The 22,848-nt window shown below is 36.6% G+C and overlaps 2 protein-coding genes across 10 annotated transcripts; both read right to left on the bottom strand.

Annotated features, from left to right (window-relative positions):
• Positions 1-1,585: 1,585 nt before the first annotated feature.
• On the bottom strand, positions 1,586-13,353 carry LOC136829800 (uncharacterized). The gene is made up of 14 exons (XM_067088743.1): positions 13,058-13,353; positions 11,287-11,975; positions 10,634-10,761; positions 9,781-9,893; positions 9,225-9,349; positions 8,554-8,684; positions 8,041-8,110; positions 7,701-7,794; positions 6,764-6,873; positions 6,100-6,275; positions 4,666-4,794; positions 3,662-3,757; positions 2,660-2,793; positions 1,586-2,398 (listed from the first exon to the last, which is right to left on the bottom strand). The coding sequence occupies exons 1-14, from the start codon at positions 13,169-13,171 to the stop codon at positions 2,216-2,218; spliced, it is 2,292 nt and encodes a 763-aa protein (XP_066944844.1). The 5' UTR covers positions 13,172-13,353; the 3' UTR covers positions 1,586-2,215.
• A 713-nt stretch (positions 13,354-14,066) lies between these two features.
• Positions 14,067-22,057, bottom strand: LOC136829799 (uncharacterized). Of its 9 annotated transcripts, none has more exons than XM_067088741.1 (9): positions 21,953-22,057; positions 20,975-21,344; positions 20,537-20,626; positions 19,872-20,074; positions 19,009-19,125; positions 17,717-17,808; positions 16,995-17,131; positions 16,263-16,460; positions 14,067-15,594 (listed from the first exon to the last, which is right to left on the bottom strand). In XM_067088741.1, exons 2-9 carry the CDS (start codon positions 21,151-21,153, stop codon positions 14,994-14,996), a joined length of 1,617 nt encoding a protein of 538 aa, XP_066944842.1. In that variant the 5' UTR covers positions 21,154-21,344; positions 21,953-22,057; the 3' UTR covers positions 14,067-14,993. The 9 variants fall into 9 exon arrangements, with proteins under 9 accessions (XP_066944842.1, XP_066944837.1, XP_066944840.1 ...); XM_067088736.1 differs by having other exon boundaries at positions 20,975-21,427; positions 21,953-22,047; XM_067088739.1 differs by having other exon boundaries at positions 21,917-22,036.
• Between the last annotated feature and the right edge of the window lie 791 nt (positions 22,058-22,848).

Here is a 22,848-nt window from a genome sequence, read left to right as displayed (position 1 = left end):
AACTTCATCCCCGCAAAACAGACGTGTAGTACAGTTCCCATTTTAATGGGGAAAGGGGAAATATTTAAATATATAAATTTATATATATATATATACATAATTTAAATATATATATTTGTTAGGTTGTTGAACTTAATGGAAAACGTTTGGGAGATTGTGTTTTTATATATATATATATATATATATATATATATATATATATATATATATATATATATATATATATATATATATATATATATATATATATACACATACACACATATACATAAACACATAAACACAACCTCCCAGATGCTTTCCATCAAGTTAAACAAACTGACAAACTCGCCCCTTCTTCCTCAGCCCGAAAGTTGGGCGGGTTTAACGCCCAAACTTCGGGCGGAGACGAGGGCCGATTCGGGCGAACTTAGAAGGGAAACCTAAGTTCCATTTCCGTAGTGTTCCAGATGCCAGGCTTAACTTGGAACTTGGAGGAACTTTACTCAAAGGCACGTCAAGAGATGGAGAAATTATTTCCTGGAAATTGTTTAGATTATCCGGATAATTTAGATAATTGTCTCTCCGGGGAAGATGGATATATATATATATATATATATATATATATATATATATATATATATATATATATATATATGTATATATATATATATGTATATATATATATGTATATAATATATATATATTTATTAGGACGTTCAAAGGGGTTATATGCTGATGGCCTGTGTTATTCCGACGTGGTCACCCATTCAAGTCCTGCCCATACACACAAACACTGTCGTTTACTGATTGTATGTACTCTGCTTTCTAATTGCATGAGAGAGAGAGAGAGAGAGAGAGAGAGAGAGAGAGAGAGAGAGAGAGAGAGAGAGAGGATTTTATCACAGGAACTTTTTAAAACAAAATTTATCATATTTTATCATAATTTTCTCATTTTTTGTTATTATTATTATTATTATTATTATTATTATTATTATTATTATTATTATTATTATTATTATTCAGAAAATAAATCTCCTATTCATACAGAATAAGCCCACAGGGACCATTAACTAGTTATTGTTATTATTATTATTATTATTATTATTATTATTATTATTATTATTATTATTATTATTATTATTATTATTATTGAACAAGCCCACCACAGGGTCCATCAACTAGAAATTGAAGAAGCTTGCAAAGAATATAAGAAAACTAAGAGATGAATTAATAAACTGATAAATGAACAGGTAAAAATATCAATAAGGGAAATATGATAAAATACAAAAATTTTTAAAAATAAAAATGTGATAGATTAGAAAATTAATTAATGAGTTGACAAAAGCATAAATAAGGGAAATGTGATAAAGTACAAAGAACGATATTTTGCTGTTATCATCTTTCATAAATGTGAATAGTGAAAATTAAAAAAAACATGAATGCTTCACACGTTTATTAAACAATGTATATAACAAAAAACAGTAATAATATCACAGTTGGCTCCATCTATGTACAGTTTTTTTTGCCTTACCTCTAAGTGATGCCATATTGTGCTCTATGGATTACTAAATACATAGAAGAAAGAAATATTTATTTTTGATAATTTTTATTTTTTTTTAGGATTTGATGTTAATATTTTTTCGTCTTTTCTGATGTTTGTGTTTTGATATTTAAATTTGTTTTGGTATTTATAAAAAATTGTATTTTTAAATTAATTCTTTCTCTCCATTGACTCAGTACTTAAAGAAAATTGTCTTGTTTTTTTGGTAGTATTCTTAGTTAAATTGTCTTGTTTTCCTTCGTGTTTCAAATTTTATTTTTAAAAAATTGCCCAGGAATTCAATAAAAAAAATCTTATTTAAACTAATTATCTAATGATTTAAAAAAAAAGTTTTGAAATTTTTTTTTATTTATGGAAGAAATATCTCTGATCTATCTTAGTTCTTTTTTAAGATAAGATTTTTTTTCAGTCAGTATTAAAAAAAATCTCAAGACAAAAAGGTGTTTTTTTTTTCAGTCAAAATATCTCTTATTCACATTAGTTTATAAGAGAAAAGGGTGTTTTTAATTCAGCATTAAAAAAAAAAACTCAATTTCAATTTCACGAACCATCGGCGAAAATAGCCAGAAAGCAATTCCCCACGCTCGCTATTTCCAGCCAAATCTCGCCATCATCTCGCTAGATCCCCCTACATGGCGACACCTCCTAAAACTAGACCTAGTTTTCCTAGTCCTAGTAATACTCGCCGAAGTCGACGCCGGTCACGAACTCGATCCAGTCCACGAACACGGGCAGGAGGACGTTTCCGGAGGGGTATCCCACCTCGCACCCGTAGGCGGCTCCGAAGGCGAGGACGCCCACTTGAATCCAACGCCCGTCGACCATCTGAATCTGAGCGGGCGAGCCGCTGTCTCCCTGAGGAACCCCAGAAAAATGAAAGTTTGTTTTTGACCGGATCAAATAAGTATTGGCTATTAATTAATACACACACATTATATATATTGTGTGTATATATGTATATGTATACACTTATGCATACCTAAAAAATTATACATTATTAAATTTAAATGATTTATGTACAGATATAGATAAATTAGTCAACCTTTAGACAGACAGTCATTAAGCCACCCCTCTCCCTCCCCCTCCACCCTCCCCCCCTCCCCCCCTTCCCCCTACCTGGCAAGGGCCGTGGCCTCCGTCTCCCGAAGTACACATCATGGTATCTGTCATGACCCCATAGTAATAATCGCATTCTTCGTTGGGCAGGACTGTCACGGACACGCCCCTCAGGGTCTGGGAGACTGTGGCCTCTTTGGGGGGAGAAAATGGGATAAGTGAATGAATAGGGAAGTAGATAAATAAATAAAAAAAAATTATATATAATATATATATATATATATATATATATATATATATATATATATATGAATGGATAAATAGATAAGTAAATCTATAAATAAATAAATCGATAAGTGGATAAGCAGATAAGTAAATGGATAAATAAATATATATGTAAATTAAATGGATAAATAGAGAATTAGATAAGTAAATAGATAAATAAATGTATATGTAAATTAAATGGATAAATAGAGAATTAGATAAGTAAATAGATAAATAAATGTATATATATAAAAATTAAATGGATAAGCAGATAAGTAAATAGATAAATAAATGTATATGTAAATTAATTGGATAAATAGATAAGTAAAAAGATAAATAAATAAATAAATAAATGGATAAATAGTGAATCAGATAAGTAAATAGATAAATAAATAAATAGATAGATAGATAAGTATATAAATAAATAAACTGCTTAATTTCTAGGAGACTGTGGTGTAAATAAATAACTAAATAGGTAAATTAAGTCGTTCGATGAATAAGTAATTAGACAAACAGAGTAATAAGTGAATAAGCGGATTATTAATGAACAGATTAAAAAATGCAAATGAATAAGTAAACACGTAACTGAATAAATAAGTAGATAAATAAATGAATGGATAATTGTGTAAGTAAGTATATCAATACGTCAATTAATGAATAAATAGATGAAAAATTTGATAAATAGATAAAAATAGATAAATAAATATAATCGTAAAAAGAACAAATATACGGCAAAATAACACAAACGTGAACATTATCAATAAGATAGATAGACGGATAAACAGAGACGATACGTACCGTCGTTGATCGTTCCCCAGCCGTAGATTGAGACGTTACGTCCGTTCAAGTTCTCGTGGATGACTTTATGGGAGAGGGGGACTTCAGTGGTTTGACCTGGAGGGGGAGAGGATGGAGGGGTTAGTGCTCTCTCTCTCTCTCTCTCTCTCTCTCTCTCTCTCTCTCTCTCTCTCTCTCTCTCTCTCCTAGTCTTCTTAATTGAAGACAGAGAGAGAGAGAGAGAGAAGTCTTTATATTATCAACACACGCAGACTCAAGAAATTGACATAAAACTTACCCTGTCGACATTGACAGATGACTCGCCCTGTCGACATTGACAGATGACTAACCCTGTCGACATTGACAGAAGACTTACCTTGTCGACATTGACAGAAGACTCACCATGTCGAAATTGACAGAAGACTCACCCTGTCGACATTGACAGAAGACTTACCCTGTCGACATTGACAGATGACTCACCCTTTCAAAATTGATAGAAGACTTACCGTGTCGACATTGACAGGAGACTGACCCTGTCGACATTGACAGATGACTAACCCTGTCGAAACTGACAGAAGACTCACCCTGTCGACATTGACAGAAGACTCACCCTGTCAAAATTGACAGATTACTCACCCCGTCGACATTGACAGATGACTCACCCTGTCGGCATTGACAGAAGACACACCCTGTCGAAATTGACAGGAGACTCACCCTGTCGACATAACACAAGACTTATCTTGTCGACATTGACAGAAGACTCACCCTGTCGAAATTGACAGAAGACTCACCCTGTCGACATTGACAGGAGACTCACCCTGTCGACATTGACAGAAGACTCACCCTGTCGACATTGACAGGAGACTCACCCTGTCGACATTGACAGGAGACTCACCCTGTCGACATTGACAGAAGACTCACCCTGTCGACATTGACAGGAGACTCACCCTGTCGACATTGACAGAAGACTCACCCTGTCGACATTGACAGGAGACTCACCCTGTCGAAATTGACAGAAAACTCACTTTGTCTAACATCACGACGACCCAATGGTGCTGCCGTTGTGGTCCCCTGTACTTCGTTCAATTTCCTCGGAATGAGATTCAGCAAGTCCAAGTAACTCCTGGGAGGCATGCAAATTGGCGAGATGTACTCTGAGGAATAATTTTAAGAGATCAGCAAACATTTTATCCGTTTTGGGAGCACGGGAGAAAGCTGGGAGAGTTCAGAGACAGTGATGTATTATGTGGGTTTGATTTGAGTTGAATTTCGAGGTCATGTGAGTTGAATTTCGAGGTTAAATGAGTTCTTAAGTTCGTCCCTAATGTTTTGGTTTGATAATCCCTAAATTTCAAAATATTTTGTAAAAACTTACTTTTTTTTTCAGAAAGAATTTTTTTTATAAAACCAAAAAATTTGATAAATGTATATCTGCAACATCATAATTTTTCTTATAAAACAAACAACAAATAAAAATTTACATCACTGAAAATACTCTGAACAATTTGAACTTATTTTGCAAATTGTAAGTATTATAAATGATTATCAGTTTTCAATCATTCTCGTAAAGTTATGCAAGAAATATTAGATAACTCACAGACCTGATTACTAATTTACGAAAGAGAGGAAATAAGAGTCGAAAGAATAAACAGCAGAAAATTAAAGATTGAAACTAGTCAAGAGAATTAACACTCGGTGAGAAACTAGAAAAATTAACAGAAATTAACAAGATCTCATCGAGAGGGCGTCTTGATCCTATGCCTGTAACCCTTTGAATTGGTCACATCAGATGCAATTTCGTCATGATCAAATGAGAGCTTAATTAGTTTTCCGACGCCGCGGTTTCTCTCTCTCTCTCTCTCTCTCTCTCTCTCTCTCTCTCTCTCTCTCTCTCTCTCTCTCTCCAGCTGTTTGCCGAATTCGACATCTATCGACGTCGAATCGTCGAGTTTTAATGACTTTTTGAGGGTTGGGGGTGGGTAGAGGTTGGTCTTTCAGAATGTTGTACTATTTGAATGAAAATTTCAAGTCTTTTGTTCACAAACGTTCATCTTGACACTTACACAGTGCCATTTGCCCATATCTTTTAAGTAATTTCAAGGCTTAATACTGATACTCATTTGACCAGTGACTTTTTAAGATTAGTGTTTTTCTGTATGTCATTCACTCCCATTCTCCCTTCATGTCCAAACCTTCCCAAGATACTGATCCATCTTTGAGGCTAGACTAACCACTTTACTACATAGTTCTACTCCTTTAGACCTAGTGCTTCTTGTAAACTCCAAATATACTCCAACTGACACTTTCCTTGCAGTCATTTTAAGTATCTACTCCTCACTAATACTTAAGCAAAAGTAAGTAGACAACTATTATACAGTCTCTTCAGTAATAATAATAATAATAATAATAATAATAATAATAATAATAATAATAATAATAATAACAGCATCTCTCCTTACTGTTGAAGGCCATGTTCTGTGGCAGTTTGGCCAAAGCAACGTCATTGTTGAGGGGCGATGGCACGTTGAAGTCCGGGTGGACGTAGACCGCCTCCACGCGGAAGAACTTCTGCGAGGGCGTCAGGGTATAGAGGTTGTGGTCTCCGAGTAGTAGAGCAACCTTTTCCACGGGCACACTGGGGATGAAGGGGTGGTTAGTGAGTAGAAATAGGGCAGCTGAATGATGAACTGAGCACGGAAGAAAAATCGTTCTCAGGAGGAATGTAATAGTACCTAGTAATAGTACCTAGCCAGGTTTGTGGGATCAAGGATGGCTGTGCTGGGTGATCTGAATGCAAAGACTGGTTAATGAATAAAAACAGGACAATTGAAAGCAAACAGAGAGCATGGAAGAAAATTTTTTCTTAAGAGATCCATAACAGCACTTAGTCGGGTGTATGGGATCAAGGATGGCTGTGCTGAGTGATCTGAATGCAGAGTTAGGTGATGTGGATATATATACAGTCGAACTAGACTGTAGTTGTGCATTATGTAAGCTACAGTTACAGATATTTATAGACATGGAAATTACATTCCCCTGAGTGCGACAGAAACATTGAACACTTTCTTGATTTTGGAAACGAGCTATAATATACAACTGATTATCTGCTTCCTGTCACATTACCTGACCAAACAGTGAGCACCAGTCAGGATCCACTGAGTGTGGATGACTGTCCCACCACAGATGTGACAGTAATGCTCATGGTCCTTCCCACACTCCTTCAAGACAGCTACCTGTAAGAGAAATGGTTGACTGTCAGTTCTATCAGTGAAATTAAACAGAGGTTTTATTGTATTATTGTTCTTTTGAAGTTGTTTTTCAGCTCATTTGCTGAGTCTGGTGTCTGGGAACTGACCAAATTAGCCCAGAGGGTTTTCAAAAATGTCTTGTTCTTACATGCAGAACCAAAATAGACCAAGGTTTTATTGTGTCTGTTTTCTTGAAGTTTTTAAACATATTGGCTAGGTCTGGTGTCTAGGAACTGAACAAGTTAATCGAAGGGTTTCCAAAAGTGATGGTTTTTTATGTGTACGGTCTAAACTGGACCAAAATAGAGTTAGAGAAGTTAGACAGCTGGGTAGCAAGGAAGCAGATGATTGAAAAATAGCTGCACACCCTTCTCAGTGGCTACTCTGGCGCCAAGACTTCGCTTGAAAAGGAAACCTTTTTCTACAGTGGCTATTTTGTCCCCAGAACTGGAACAAGATAGCTAATTCCTTTGTAATGGCTACATTGACGCCTGAACTTAATTAAACAGACCATATTCCTCTAGTGGATAGCTCAGGACTGGATTAAAAATAGCATTTTCTCTAGCAGTTGCTAAATTTTGATTGGTTTAAACAGGGGATCCTCTTTTGCAGTGAATATTCTTTAGCTAGAATTGGAGTAAAATAGCCAATTCCTTTGTAATGTCAGGACTGGGTTAAAAAATAGTACCTTCTATCCTAGTGGCTACTTTTGATTGGGTTAAAGAGGGGATCCTCTTCTACAGTGGATATTTTGTAGCCAGAACTGGAGTAAAATAGCCAGTTCCTAAAAACTGAACGGGTGTAGTACTTACCATCCAAGGAAACTGGTGCTCTTGTATGTTATGGCCTCCTACAATCCTTTTAGAAACGGTATTGCTCACTCCACATTTCCCAGCCCACCCGTCGCTGGGAAATCATGAGGAAAATGAGGATAAAAGTAGCAACAGCAATAAAACTAATAACATAAAAAGTTATAAAAGTAATCACAAAAAAGTATCTCAAACCAAAGATTCTATCTCATGGATTTTGGAAAAAGGAAATTAGTAGCCCCAAAAAATTGTTTTAAATGTTATTCCAACTACTGAGATTTATCAAAATATTGATTACTATAATTTAACATCATGTTAATTACTGAAAGGAAATGATTCTTACTCTCCTGGGCCAGTGCAGATGACAGTGTGCTGGGAAGCCGTCGAATTAACGTGAACAATTCCTTCGGCACCTTTGAGAAGTAAATGAAAAATGTATATATGAATTTTATATACATATATATATATTGTTCCACATTAAGCTCTTTCCCCTAACAGGGTGATGGCCCAGAGATTAAACAACACAATGCCCACTGTCACAGCCATATCCTAACTGCTCAATCATGGATCAAACCTCTTATGCAGCAAAATTTGGAAGTATTTTTACATACTCTTACGAAGGCGGAGTGATCCATACGAACGTTTCCACCTAGGCGTGAGCAGAGTAAGCGGAGATCACTGCGGGTAATCTGGATTACAGCAGATTACTCCGTATCATCGCAATTTAAAAAGAGGATTATCTGGAACTAGCCAACAAAAGAGTGGAGCCTAGCTCTTGTTCCAGAGAGCGCTGTTCAAAGGAAAATATTATTCCAGAAAGAACCATGAAAAAGAAAACAAGGGACGAGTACGATACCTGTTCCATCTGGATTGAGCGCCCTGTATCGGCACATGAAACCTCTGTATCTGTAGGCGCCGTCTGTCTGGAACACGATGGTCATGTTGCTGGATTGGGAGAAGGCTGAGACCGCTTTGTCTCCGCAGTATCTGCAATAAATTAAGAGACAGCGATTAGGTAGCGTCTAGGGTTGGTTAGCTCTTTCCACTACAGTCAGGGTTCCTCAGGCAGTGCGCATGCCTGCACCCTCTGCTCACAGTATACAAAACTGTTAAAGTATATAATGTTTTTTGATGGGATTCAAGCATTCACTATATAAAAATTGAACCAGGAAAGGCAGCGATTAATCTTCTGGTTGTAGGAAACTGATTTCTTGTTAAAATTTGCAGAGTTTGCTCAGATCTCTAACTCTAGAATAACCTTGTACTAGGATTCTTCCCAGATCTGCTTTTAGGAAATTCTTATGTGTAAGGAATACCTTTGTTAAAGGAGATTTTTCAGGTAATACCTTTTTCAATTATTTGACAGAAAAAAAAGAAAGCATTGCTTTCTCTTTGCATATTTCTTACGTAACAGAGGGAAAGCTCGCCTCTGCTTTCTGGAAAGCATTAGCATGAATGAATATGTGAGCAACTCCATTTTCTTTGCTTTCTTTGACCAAAGCAACAGAGAACGTGAACAAAACTCACTTCGTCGTAGGCTCGACTTCTCCTCCGTTGTCTGAAACAGACATGAAATCATTCTCGCAGTCCTTGTCTCCAGGTTGGATGGAAAAGTCGTTGCAGTCAAGCCCAACTGTGTAACCTGGTTCCAGCTGTTAAAAAAATAAGAGAATAGTTAAACAAAAAAAAAATAGGCTCTGGTGGAATCTGCAGCTGTGTCAACCAGCTCCATTCTCCCCTAGAGTAAGTGGATGGAGAGTGTAAAGTTAGGGGTTGGATTTGTCTTCCCTTGTGGAGTCAGCTGGTAACAGCAGTGCATTGCTTAGTTCACCTCCTTGTAATAGACTTTTTAGACTCATGGCTCACCTAAAGGATTTGCTCTTAGTAGAGAAGTGAAAATTGGAGCAAGGTGAAGTTAAAGAGGATGGTCAGCTAAGCAGTAAGAGACTGAAGGAACAGATGAAAGCTGAAAGGCTGAAAGTAATGCAGTTTCAAAGATCCTTTGAAATTACTCAAACACAAATGCACTTTCTCACCCAGAGAAATAAATACAAAACTTATCAGGTGATTTACAAAAACTCACAATGATTTTGAAGACACATCTGATGTTGTTTGGATAGTTGAAAGGATAATCAGGCGAGTTGATTATTCCACTCAGACCCTGGAAAGTTCCCCCGCAAATTGTTGACTTCCGATCTGGAAATAAATAATGGATTATCCTCTGGAAACAGCTCATTCATTGACAGTAGATTATTCTCTGGAAAATAATCTGTGATCCAATTTCAGTTCCCTGTAACTTGACTCCCATCAAGAAACTAGTCTGTATTTCATATATATACACCATTTCCTTTCAAAAAATGGTTGCTTCAGCAGGTTTTACCCTTCTAGTTCTGAGCAAGCCTTCCGGGATGAGGTTGCAGGCCTAGTGCCTTTCTTCATCCGAGATTCGACCCACCACAGTCAGCTAATAACCAGATAACTATTTCCATATTTATGTTTATAAAAGCAGAGTCTAACATTGCATGTAAACATCGCGTGTTCTGGTGAGTAGCTGGTATAAATAAATTGTATATGTATATATATATGTATATATATTTGTGTATATATATATGTATGTATGTATGTATGTATGTATGTATGTATGTATGTATGTATGTATGTATGTATGTATGTATGTATGTATGGGCTACAATGAGGAGTAGAAAGATCAATCATGATATGAACTCCATTTTCAATCTTCAGTTTCATTTGCATAAACTCATATATTCCCCTCATAATACTCAATTATCTCATACATATTCCTTCACATTCATACACACAAAATACGTGCGTCTTTCATACACATTCTCTCACATTCATACACAAGAAAAGTGAGAGGATTACTTAGATATACCGCGATAAAGTTGGACTTGTACTTAGAATTAAACTCTCCTTACCTGCTTCGACAGGAGTAGGACTCTGCCTGAGGCTCAGTGGCCGGGTATCCATGGGAACACCGGGTTCCTCCTCGATGGCAGGTAGGTCCCCGACCTTCTCCTTCGACGTCAAGTCGAAGACTGGGAACCTGGGTGATGAGACGGAGATATATATGTTCAATATTCGTCTCAGAATTGCGTCAACTGTTCGTGGGAATTGATGTGTTAGTGAATAATAATAATAATAATAATAATAATAATAATAATAATAATAATAATGATGGTTTCATCTAGAAAATAGTCAAAGTATCAGAGAAACAATTCCACAACTGTATAATTGTACAAACATATATTTAGATATGTTTCTACCGTTGTATAACTATGGATTTGATTATTATTATTATTATTATTATTATTATTATTATTATTATTATTATTATTATTATTATTAATTACTGATGTTAAACTGATTTACCAAATGCAACAGCAGAAATTGACAAACAAAAGTTCTAAGAAAATTTCTTCTATCTATGAAACTGATTTATTGAAGTCAAGAATAGGTATTGATAAATAATTATAAGAACATGACAGATCAAGAACGCCACAGATTATAGGCAGTATTCCTGAATAAGATAACTGAGGACTAGTTACTGTATGAATTAAAGAACCATTACTTGAATCTGTGCAAGACGTTTAGGATTGGTGTCCTCCTGGAAGTCTTGGCAGCGTTCAAGGGCACGATGTCTACTGGAACTTCTTCAGGAGAATGGCGTGGTCTGTTTTGCCCGTTTTCCTTCTCCAGTTCCTCGGGAGTCATAGCTCCAGATCCCTCCACAAGGGGATCTTCATCCCTCTTACTCAGTGGGACCTCCCCTTCTAAGTTCACCTTCAGTGGCATGATGTCTATCGGGACTTCATCAGGAGAAGGGCGTGGTCTCTTCTGTCTGGCCATCATGTGGGACCCTTCGTCAGCAGCCATGTCCCCTGAGGCCTCCTGAGTCGAACTCATCCCCTCCTCTGGGTCCTTCAGTTGCAACTTCAGAGGCATGATGTCTATCGGGACTTCATCAGGAGAAGGGCGTGGTCTCTTCTGTCTGGCCATCATGGGGGACCCTTCGTCAGCAGCCATGTCCCCTGAGGCCTCCTGAGTCGAACTTATCCCCTCCTCTGGGTCCTTCAGTTGCAACTTCAGGGGCATGACGTCGATTGGGAGCTCGTCAGGGTCTTCTCGAGGTCGACCTGGTCTGGCTCTGAGTGTAGGTTCACCCTCGAGGACCTGGTCCTTGGTGGGGGCATCTTCGTCCTCTAAGATGTCGCGGTGTGATCTGAGGAGGTTTCTCCTGTCCTCTTTCACTTCTGGGATCTGAGTGGGCGGACCAAAAGAAGATAAGATCAGTTAGACCTGTTTATTAATTTATTAATTTTTTTTTTAATAAGTGGGATCTCTTCTTTCTGTATTTTCATTTACTTCCTCTTACTTCTTCCTAATGAACACCATACTCTCTGGAAGCTTGAAATGGACCACCAAAATTTGGAAGCTTGAAATGGCCCCTTTGGTGGGCTTGTTCCATATGAATAGGTTTCATCTACTGATTAATAATAATAATAATAATAATAATATAATAATAATAATAATAATAATAATAATAATAGGCATTTAGAAGTCACTAACAATATCTTGTTACTGTCTTAATGCCTTGAAATCACTATTTCAATCTTATTTGCCAAGTATATAATCATTAGAGAGACTATAAATCAAAGATTAGGTCCTGGAAGTGACATTTCTTAATGATTTAACTCAATCTTTAAAAGTATTCTCTCTAGTTTCACAGGTTCGACTGAAATTCACATTAATGTAAAAATGTTTTAAGTGCTTAAGTATGCATGTGGTCTCTAGGTAAACTTATAAAAATATTTTTCATATTTCTGTAAGAGGATTGAAGAATCAACTCACATTTCTGGGGTAGTTAGAGCCACCTCCAAAAGTAATCCCAGAGGAATATGAAGTTATTAAAAAAATATCATCTATTTTTAGGTCTGTTAAGGATGAAAAGAATGGAGACATTTGCTTGACATCACAAAAAACACTGATTTAGAAATAAGGAAACCAAAGAGTGAAAACTAAAGTACATTAACAGAGACAAGAAAAGGGTAGAACCTCTTGCTAATCGTGTGAAAAATATTGTAGTTGTTCCTTACAAGTTATTAAAAACAAATAGTTCAGTTTTGGGTCAGCTTAGAATGAAAAGAATAGAGACAGTCGCTTGGCATCACAAAAAAAAAAAAAACACTTATTTAGAAATACGAAAACGGAACAGTGAAAACTAAGTTATATATTAACAGAAGTGAGAATAGAGGCTAGAACCTCCTTCTGTTGATGTGAACAATCATGGCTGTTGTAGCCTAAAAAGGTCAACGTTTAAATAGTAACAATCATTTCCTCACCCAGTTCTCGATGTAACCCGGATCCACCCGGCCCCTGCGGAAGGCAGCAGAGGACCTGGGGTTATAACCGACCAGGAAGATGAAGAAGAAGAACAGGGCGAGTCGACCCCACATGGCTTCAACCTATCGAGAGCGGACGAAGGTAGGAGGCCCTCCAGGCTTATATATGCTCAGGTAAGCCTTGTAATTTGGCAATTTAGGGGGCGGCAGGTGTTCTGGCGTTAATTATATGATGAATGTGGGATCTGTCGCAGTCAATTTTGAAGCAAATTGATGGCCCTACTACGTTACCTTCCTGTTTGTCAGTAAACATGAAATATGACATGAAATATTGCTTTAAGGTGGATGACAATAGTGAGGAAGGTATGTCTGGATGAGGGAAAGACTCTATAAGTTGAAAGAAATAGCACTGCTCTATTAAATTAGGAAATAGGTGATTACAGACTAGTGTTAGGATTTACAGAGGCATAACGTTGCTTAGTAATCCTGGGAAAGTTTATGAAAGGGATTCCATTGAGAAAGTAGGACAGACGAGAGATGGAATAGTTAGAGGAGGAACAGTATTTATTCAGGCTGTGAAGAATGTATGTGGACAGTGTCTAGAATGAAGAAGGAAAACACTATTTAGTATACACAGAAAAATTGCCATTTTTTTCTTACTGGAATCACCCCTTCCAGAGAAACTGCTATTGATATATATATATATATATATATATATATATATATATATATATATATATATATATATATATATATATATATATATATATATATATATATATATATATTACTGTTTACATTCCTCACAGATTTTCATGAAGTTTAGTCACAATGCAGAAAGGTAAAATTATCAAATATATATTTCATACTACTCTCTCTCTCTCTCTCTCTCTCTCTCTCTCTCTCGTAATTCAATAACTCTTATGTTCTTAAGACAAAATTCTTGCCTTTATTTCTCTTCACAAAATTTTATACATACTTAATTTTGGAGTTAATCATTTACAATATATATAAGTTATTAAATCAATATATATTTTTTTTCAAATTTTATTTTAAAAATAACTACAAACTAGCCCTTACAATGCATGAAATATTTATTGGTTCATCATTCCTCCCAAAAAAAATAATCATAATCATATTATTATTATTATTTCGATAACCTATATTCAGTAAAACAAACTTTTTCAACATAGGTTCATCATAAGTTTTCCTCCAAAAACCATCACCTCTGTGCCACGGGCTCTGTGCCATAGTCCCTGTACCGTAGCCTGTGTACCATGGGCTCTGTACCATAGCCTCTGTACCTGAATTTCTATGCCATAGCTTCTCTATCATAACCTCTGCACCATAGTCTCTGTACCAAATTCTCTGCACCATAATTTCTATACTATAGTCTCTGTACCGTAGGCTCTGTACCACAGTCTCTGTACCACAACCTCTGTTCCACAGTCTCTGTGCCATAGCCTCTGTACCATAGCGTCTGCATCATAATCTGTACTGTAGTCTCTGAACCATATTCTCTGTACCATAATCTCTGCATCATAGTCTATGTATCCTAGCTTCTCTTAAGAGCAGTACACTATGGCGACTTCTTACTCCTAAATATTCTATTAACTTGTAATTTACTACGAACAGAGACAGCCACTGATAACTGTTTCATTCACAGAAGTTCAGATTTATATATTTATTAGTTTTTCTTTTAAATGAACAACAATTTCCACTGAAAAAGGAGGATTGAGTCTACAGCTATTGTCAAAGATTCTGTACTTCACTGAAGTCCACTCATAGCTTTTCCAAATGGCTAAGTCTTTTTAAAAAACTATAATCTCGTTTGTCTACTTGTTCCCAGTCAGTTTTACCTCGTTTCATACAAGTTACCAATCAGTTTTACCAGTCACCAGTCAGCCACACCAGTTGCGAGCCAGGATCGAAAAGATCAGGGAGGCATGAGCCGAAGTTTAAGCAAAACGTCTCGAGTGTTCGAAGCCACTTCCTCCTTATGCTTCCAGACCGTCGCGTCTCGAATGAGAAATGGCCGATAGATCTCTCGGCACTCCGTCTGGTTTTCCCCCTGGCACTGGTACCTGTAGTGCGCCAGATGCGCCTCGTCACCAGGGTAGAGACTGTACAACTGGTGCTCGCGGTCCACCGGTCCCTCCAGGTTCAGGAGGGCGAAGTGAGCGTGTAGGCCTAGGGCTCTCGAGGTGTCGTGGAAAGCCTTCGTGTGAGACCGAGGCGGCGAGTACTTTACCGTCCGCGTGATGTGACGTAGCATGTGCAGATACCCGGGCAGCTCCGCCGTGGGCACTTCGGCCTGGTCGTCGAAGTAGTAGGTGCATCTGGCTAGGTAGGAAGTCGGTCGCATCCCCTGAGCGGAGGCTTTGGCCTCCGCAGCTTCCAGCATCTCTGGAAGGGACCCGTGAGAGACCGGCAGGATGAACTCGTCTATGTCCCAGATGCCCACGAACCGATGAGTGCCGATGCTTCGGAGGAGGCAGTCGGTGTACGGGATGTTCTCGTCGGTGAAGAGCGTGTACCTGGAAACGCCTCGTGTTATTACAAGCTCCTAGGGGAAAGTGAGTTCCTGGAAACACCTCATGTTATTTCAAGCTCCTAGGGGAAAGCAAGTTCCTGGAGACACCTCATGTTATTACAAGCTCCTAGGGGAAAGCATGTTCCTGGAAACACCTCATGTTATTACGAGCTCCAATGGGTAAGCAAGTTCCTGGAAACACCTCATGTTATTTCAAGCTCCTAGGGGAAAGCAAGTTCCTGGAAACACCTCATGTTATTACAAGCTCCTGGGGGAAACCAAATACCTGGAAACACCTCACGATAATTATTTATTCTTAGGGGAAACTAAATACCGGGAAAACTGGTCATATTAATTAATGGTGCTTTATGGAAAGGGTAAACTCTAAAAACAGATTGATTACAAAGGAGTTCTTATGGAAAACTATTCATTTGTCAAATAAGTCGTAGTGCTTTAAATAGAGGCCCCATGGAAAACTAAGGTCCTGGTACATAGAGCTATCTATCTATCCATCTATCTATCTATCTATCTAGAGTAAACCAGCCTTATGCTGGCATGGGCTCTTGCTCTCCAGCACATAGACCATGTTTTCCCAACAATTACAAATGAAAAAATATATATATATATATCAGGCCACAGTTTACGTCGTAAGCTAAATTGAACCCCACTCACCTCTGGGTGTCATAAAGCAACCTGTACAGGTGTGGTAATTGGGGCTGGGACCCTGGATTGGCCCAGGGGAGCACCGTCAGGAACCCCTGTTTTTGGTAGTGACGTAGGACTTTCTCGACGTTTGGGTGACTAGCTGCCTCGTACACCGTCAGGTGGTCCACGCCCCAGGCCCGAAGGCTTTCGATCCATTCCACAAGCCTGGAGAGAAAGTTAAATTGCGACTGGGCTTAGGTAGACATGTTAGGTTCGTGATTTGTTTCTTGTTTTATTATTTTTTTAAATTTTAGTGCTTGTTTTTGTTTTTTATTATTTTATCTTTCCAATTGTTTGTCAAGAAGCTTCAGTTAATTGGTGATCTAACAATACCATTTACTGTTAACTGGTTAAATTTGTTAATTTTATTAATAGAATGATGAAAATTAATTGTTATACTTATCTATAACTTGAAAATATAAATATTTATATATATATATATATATATATATATATATATATATATATATATATATATATATATATATATATATATATATATATATACATACAAATGTATATATATAATATATATATTTACAGTAAGCTTCAACCAACCATCATAATAGCTACCAGCAAGTGGGTCTACCCACTCCTAGCCACTCCACTCCCCCTTATTGCATTCCACTCACTAAGCCAAGGAAACTGGCTTCATTCTATCCCATAAATAAAATAAAAAGAGTCCTAACTTTGACCTACCTCAAGGAGAAGTCCTTTGCGGGATTGAAAAGGAACTTGTGGCAGAGGGCGATATCCTTCTTAGGGCTAAGGGTCCTGTGGAAGATCCTCAGGGCGTTGGTGGCCGGGGCGCATGCGTCGTTGACGATTGATACAACCTATCAGTCAATAGAAGGAACGTGCATGATTAATTAATTATTATTATTATTATTATTATTATTATTATTATTATTATTATTATTATTATAGTTTTTCTATAAGACATTATTGTAATACTTCCTGGTTTATTATTATTATTATATATATTATTATTATTATTATTATTATTATTATTATTATTATTATTATTATTATATTATTATTTATGGAGGTGTTATAATAATTTTTCTTGTTATAATTATTATTATTATCATTATCATTATTTTTCCTATATTGATGGTATCATAACCCTTCTTCTTCTTCGTCTTCTTCTTATTATTATTATTATTATTATTATTATTATTATTATTATTATTATGTTTTCCATATATAAAACATTATTATTATTATTATTATTATTATTATTATTATCATTATTGTTATTATTATTATTATTATTATTATTATTATTATTATTATTATTATTATTATTATTATTATTATTACCTACATCTTGGCCATCCTCCCAATTCCCTCCCTTCCCCGCTGGAAATTAAAAAAAAAAAAATTTTTTAAACCCAAAATTTTCCAAATTCAAAATTCACCTTCGGTACGTCTGTACGATTATTCCTGGTCCTGCACGAGACAACGTACGGCAGCCAGTGTTCTTCTAACCTTTCTTGCCAATGCACGTATTCTGTAAAGAATAATAAAAGGAATTATTGGTTTATATATATATATATATATATATATATATATATATATATATATATATATATATATATATATATATATATATATATATATAAATATTTATATATATATATATATATATATATACTTATTTATGTGTGTCTGGCTATACTATGATAAATTTTTAGTTAATTTTATTTAAAAGTAAAAGTATAATTGATTAAATACTGTACTTATTACAGGTTGAAATATTGCACATGACTGATGGTAATATTTTTGAGTGTGGTAATATTAAATATTGCACAGTGGTATACATTTTTATATTTTTATATAACTTTACGTCTACTCAAAGTGGATATAAAATTTCATAAAAGCAATTCCCATAATTAAATTTATGAAAATCAGTCAAATTTATGAAACTAAATTCAAAATCAATACATACGATTGATAGCAGTATTGCAAATATTCCGAACTTAAATTAGAATGCATAATTAATGATAAATATACCTGGATCTAAACTTAGCACTTACAGTTACTGAAATGAAAAATAAATCTTGCACATAATCAACATTATTGCTTGCAAACGACAATCACTCACTTCAAAATCATTTTCCGGAATTTCAAAGTCAAAATAGGTCAAATTAATGTCTTTTAGGTCATTTGGGAGTTGAAAACATAATGAGATCATTTTCAAGAAAATTCTATAGTTTTCAAGACATGGCTTCCCGCTTTTTCAGGGGAAGGTCTCGGCAAAATACGACCCGGAAGAGATTGATAAACTCGACTCTTTTTAAATAGTTGGGAAGTCATTAGCCGCAATTAATTTGTTAACGTGACTTCGACGAGTCATTAAGTAATTATCAACGTCATAAAAGGGTAATTACTCTTGAAATGCCGTCTGGTTAATGAGTCCGCGTGGACTTGACTTTTTTGCGAGGAAATAGCGAAAAATTCGATTGGGAAAGTTAATTATGGATTCGTAACGAAAAGGAAGAATTTGGCTTTCATCAACACGAGGTTATGGGATGTTGATGATTCTGTTGTTAACTGGGTGGCTTAGCAGTTATTAACAGTTCAGTGCCTGCTATTAGAGATAAGGATTTTGTGCATATATATATATATATATATATATATATATATATATATATATATATATATATATATATATATATATAGTGTGTGTGTGTTAATTAAATGTTCATACCTATCTTTACTGCCCTCGTAGCTGATGGCTTGACATCATTTTCGTACCAGATATGACAAGTGGGTGTCGGGGGCCATGTAGATTCGACCATCACCAAAATCCTCACGAGAGGCCCAGCTGAAAGTGACACAGAAGCCTTAAATTATAAACAATAATAAGTATTTTGAACAAAGAGCAGATTCCCCGCCCGCACCCCCAACAAGTCACACACAGTTAGCATAGGCCTTACCTGCCCAATTCTTGACCTCAGCTGACCTAACTTGTCAAAATTTTGACCTCAGCTGACCTAATCTGTCATATTCTTTGCCTCAGCTGACCTAACCTGTCAAAATCTTGACCTAAGCTGTCAAAATCTTGACCTCAGCTGACCTAACTTGTCATATTCTTTGCCTCAGCTGACCAAACCTGTCCAAATCACCTGTCATATTCTTTACCTTAGCTGACCTTATTTGTCATATTCTTCACCTCATCTGACCTTACCTGTCCAAATCACCTGTCATATTCTTTACCTCAGCTGACCTTATTTGTCATATTCTTTACCTCATCTGGCCTTACCTGAACAAATCTTAACCTCATCTGACCTAACCTGTCATATTTTTTACCTCATCTGACCTTATTTGTCATATTCTTTACCTCATCTGACCTTACCTGTCAAAATCTTTACCTCATCTGACCTTACCTGTCCAAATCTTGACCTCATCTGACCTTACCTGTCCAAATCTTGACCTCATCTGACCTTACCTGTCCAAATCTTGACCTCATCTGACCTTACCTGTCATCTTCTTTACCTGATCTGACCTTATTTGTTATATCTTTACCCAGCTGACCTTACCTGTCCAATTCTTGACCTCATATGACCTCACCTGCCACGTCCCGGTCATCGTAGTAAGCACCGTACAGCAGGAAGGTGTGTCTCGCCACCTCGGCTTCCTGCCAGATTGTGTTCCTGTGCTTGACGGAGAAGATCCCAGGAGTGGAAGAACACCTCCAACCTCTGCTGTCCTGCTGGGCCAGGAAGTCTATAGCTAGGGAAGGATGAGTAGCTAGGATGGAGTCCTGTGCAGTTCTGGGTGGGAGATGAATCAGAGGATTTCTGTTGGGTTGTTAGGCAGTGAGGGTAATGATAGTTCCATTTATTCTGTTTATCTTTTATGTGAGAATTGCAGTCATTTTGGGTTCTGTTATAATTTTGCTATGTCATAGGCCTAGGTGGATCTTTGGTCCGACCTTGAACTTTGACCTAAAGCAGAATCATGTCTTTGCCATTTATTCAGTTTGTCTCTTAAGTGAAAATCAAAATGTTCTTATATTTCATTACTTTTGCTACTTTATAAGCCTAGCTGGATATTTGATCTGACCTTGAACTTTGACCCAGAGTGGAATCGTGTCTGTTGAATGTCAGAAGAAAAAGTATTTCATATAAGGCAAAGCGAAACAAAACACTATACGTTGATTTTATCCTTAAAAAATATAGCCCCTTTAATGTCATTATCCAGGAAATAACTGTAAAAAATCAAGATTAACTCACCTGTTCGTTGTCGAATCCACCTCATTCATTAGAGTATTGAGGTACCTGGCAACTCTCTCTTCTGTTTCTATCTTAGTACCACAGTCACACCTGTTTGGGATTGAATCACTGAATTAACGAGCAAGATTTCCAGGTAGAGACTGATTATTTTCAATATTTTGGTTTTCAAAGCATGATTTTTATGAATATTTTCTTTGTTTGTTTAGTAATTTACATATATTGCTTGTAAATAGATGAACAAACGACCAATCATACACATATGTATATATGTATGTATGTGTATGTAATGCACACGACATCATGTTTGTTACCATTCAACCACAAACACAAAAAATGTTGGAAGGTTACAGGGTACAGCAGACTAAACCCAAACACCTTACCTGGATGTTGATTGTTCACAGGGCCCAGCAAACAAATAAAGACTCCCAAACAACTTACCTGATGTGTACTCCTGTTGACTGCTTCCACACCTGGTAGAAGTTGTAGACGAAGAGGAAACCAAGAGTTGAAATCAGCACGAAGAAACATCTCCTCGAGGTGACTTCGGGTAGCTGCGTCGTCCTCATCTTGATAGCCAGTACGCGCAACAGTTTCCTGACGAGCAATCTAGTTCTCATTCTGCTGTTCGCTGCGGCAAATGCATAGTGTCTTCTCTGCCTTCGTGTGAGGCTAGGAGGTTAGTGTTTCAAGTCCTTTCGTCGTTGGTATATGTCAGCATCGTCTGGTTTTCGAAGGAGGTCACTCACATAAGTGTCCACCTCACACGAACAGCTAAATTTCAATGACCTAGAAAGTGTTTACAAACCTACTGTACAAGTATTGAGTATAATTATTATAACTTTCAGTCATTTGGCATTTTTAGGAGATGTAACAATGCTCTTACCTATTTACCTTCAAGGACAAAATAGAATTATGTGTAATGGGTGAATGGGGCATTTCAAAACCATCAGGTAAGGTAACAGATGAGAGATTTTGGGGGAAATGGCAAACCCCTTGCCCATATTCCTTCAAAGACAGAGTAGAATTGAGGGAAATGGGTAAATGGGAGATTTCAAGACTGTTAGGTTAGGTAACAAATGAAAAATTTTAGATTTTATTGAATAAACTGACAATTGCAATAGGTTGGTGGCCAAATGGATCTTGAGTAAACTGACTGGTTGGGGGATGTCTATATGTTGATGTACAAACATGCGGTTTAAAAATGTTGGCAGTTAGGTTCCAAAAGAGGTCACTATAACAGGTGACTGGATGATAACAATCTTATAAAAGAACTGAACAAAGTAACACTTGACCCCCCCCCCTAAAAAAAAATACTGACAGGTATAAGTGACTAAAGAATACAAGAGGAATTAAGACTGAATTTTCCACACTTATATTCACCAATAACAACTTTCCCAATACACTATCTCACTCCACTTCATCACTATACACCAAAACACTTCACCATAACTGCACAAATGAACAGGACTTATTTCCACGACTTCCGTGAACGTGAATATGTAGTCTCGAAGAATGGGAGGTAAGACGCGTTTATTTAATCTTATCTCTTTTAGATTGCTCTTATCCTGTTGGTCCTTATCTTACGCCGTGATAACGGAAGAGGTGAAGGGGAAATTGCAACACTCTCTCTCTCTCTCTCTCTCTCTCTCTCTCTCTCTCTCTCTCTCTCTCTCTCTCTCTCTCTCTCTCTCTCTCTCTCTCTCTCAACATAGATATGTGTGCATGTACACAGCTGAGTCATTGTTGTACAAGATCACGTCTCTCTCTCTCTCTCTCTCTCTCTCTCTCTCTCTCTCTCTCTCTCTCTCTCTCTCTCTCTCTCTCTCTCTCTCTCTGTAAACTTGCGTATATATCGCCACGTATAGAATGAGAAAGAATGATCACATAAAATAGAATCACAATAAATACATGTCTAACAGAGACGAAGAATATTTTTGTAAAAATAAACAGATAAACAAATAAATAATAAGAATAATGAAAATAATAATAATAAACGAAAACGAATATATTGAGATATATGAAGGAAATTACTGACAAGTGTAAAACCTATTGTGAAATATAATTTTTTTTCCTTTATTTTTGGCTTCACGATCGTAATTTTCGATCACAAACTATAAGCTTCAATGAAGCCTCAAAGTTTATATATAATTACTGTTATTGAAGCGTCAGTGATTCATAATAGAGTATAAAAAGGCTTCAAAGAAGTCTAAATAGATAATTAATCATATAGAAAGGCCATTACTTCCTAACAGAGACCTATGCCTTCTGACAATGGTTCTATATAGGCCTAGGCTCTGTTTATCACTATATAT

This window comes from Macrobrachium rosenbergii, chromosome 45 (assembly GCF_040412425.1).
Source record: "Macrobrachium rosenbergii isolate ZJJX-2024 chromosome 45, ASM4041242v1, whole genome shotgun sequence".
Classification (NCBI taxonomy): domain Eukaryota; kingdom Metazoa; phylum Arthropoda; class Malacostraca; order Decapoda; family Palaemonidae; genus Macrobrachium; species Macrobrachium rosenbergii.
The sequence above is the reverse complement of the archived record's forward strand: the minus strand, read 5'-3'. Positions and strand labels throughout refer to the sequence as shown.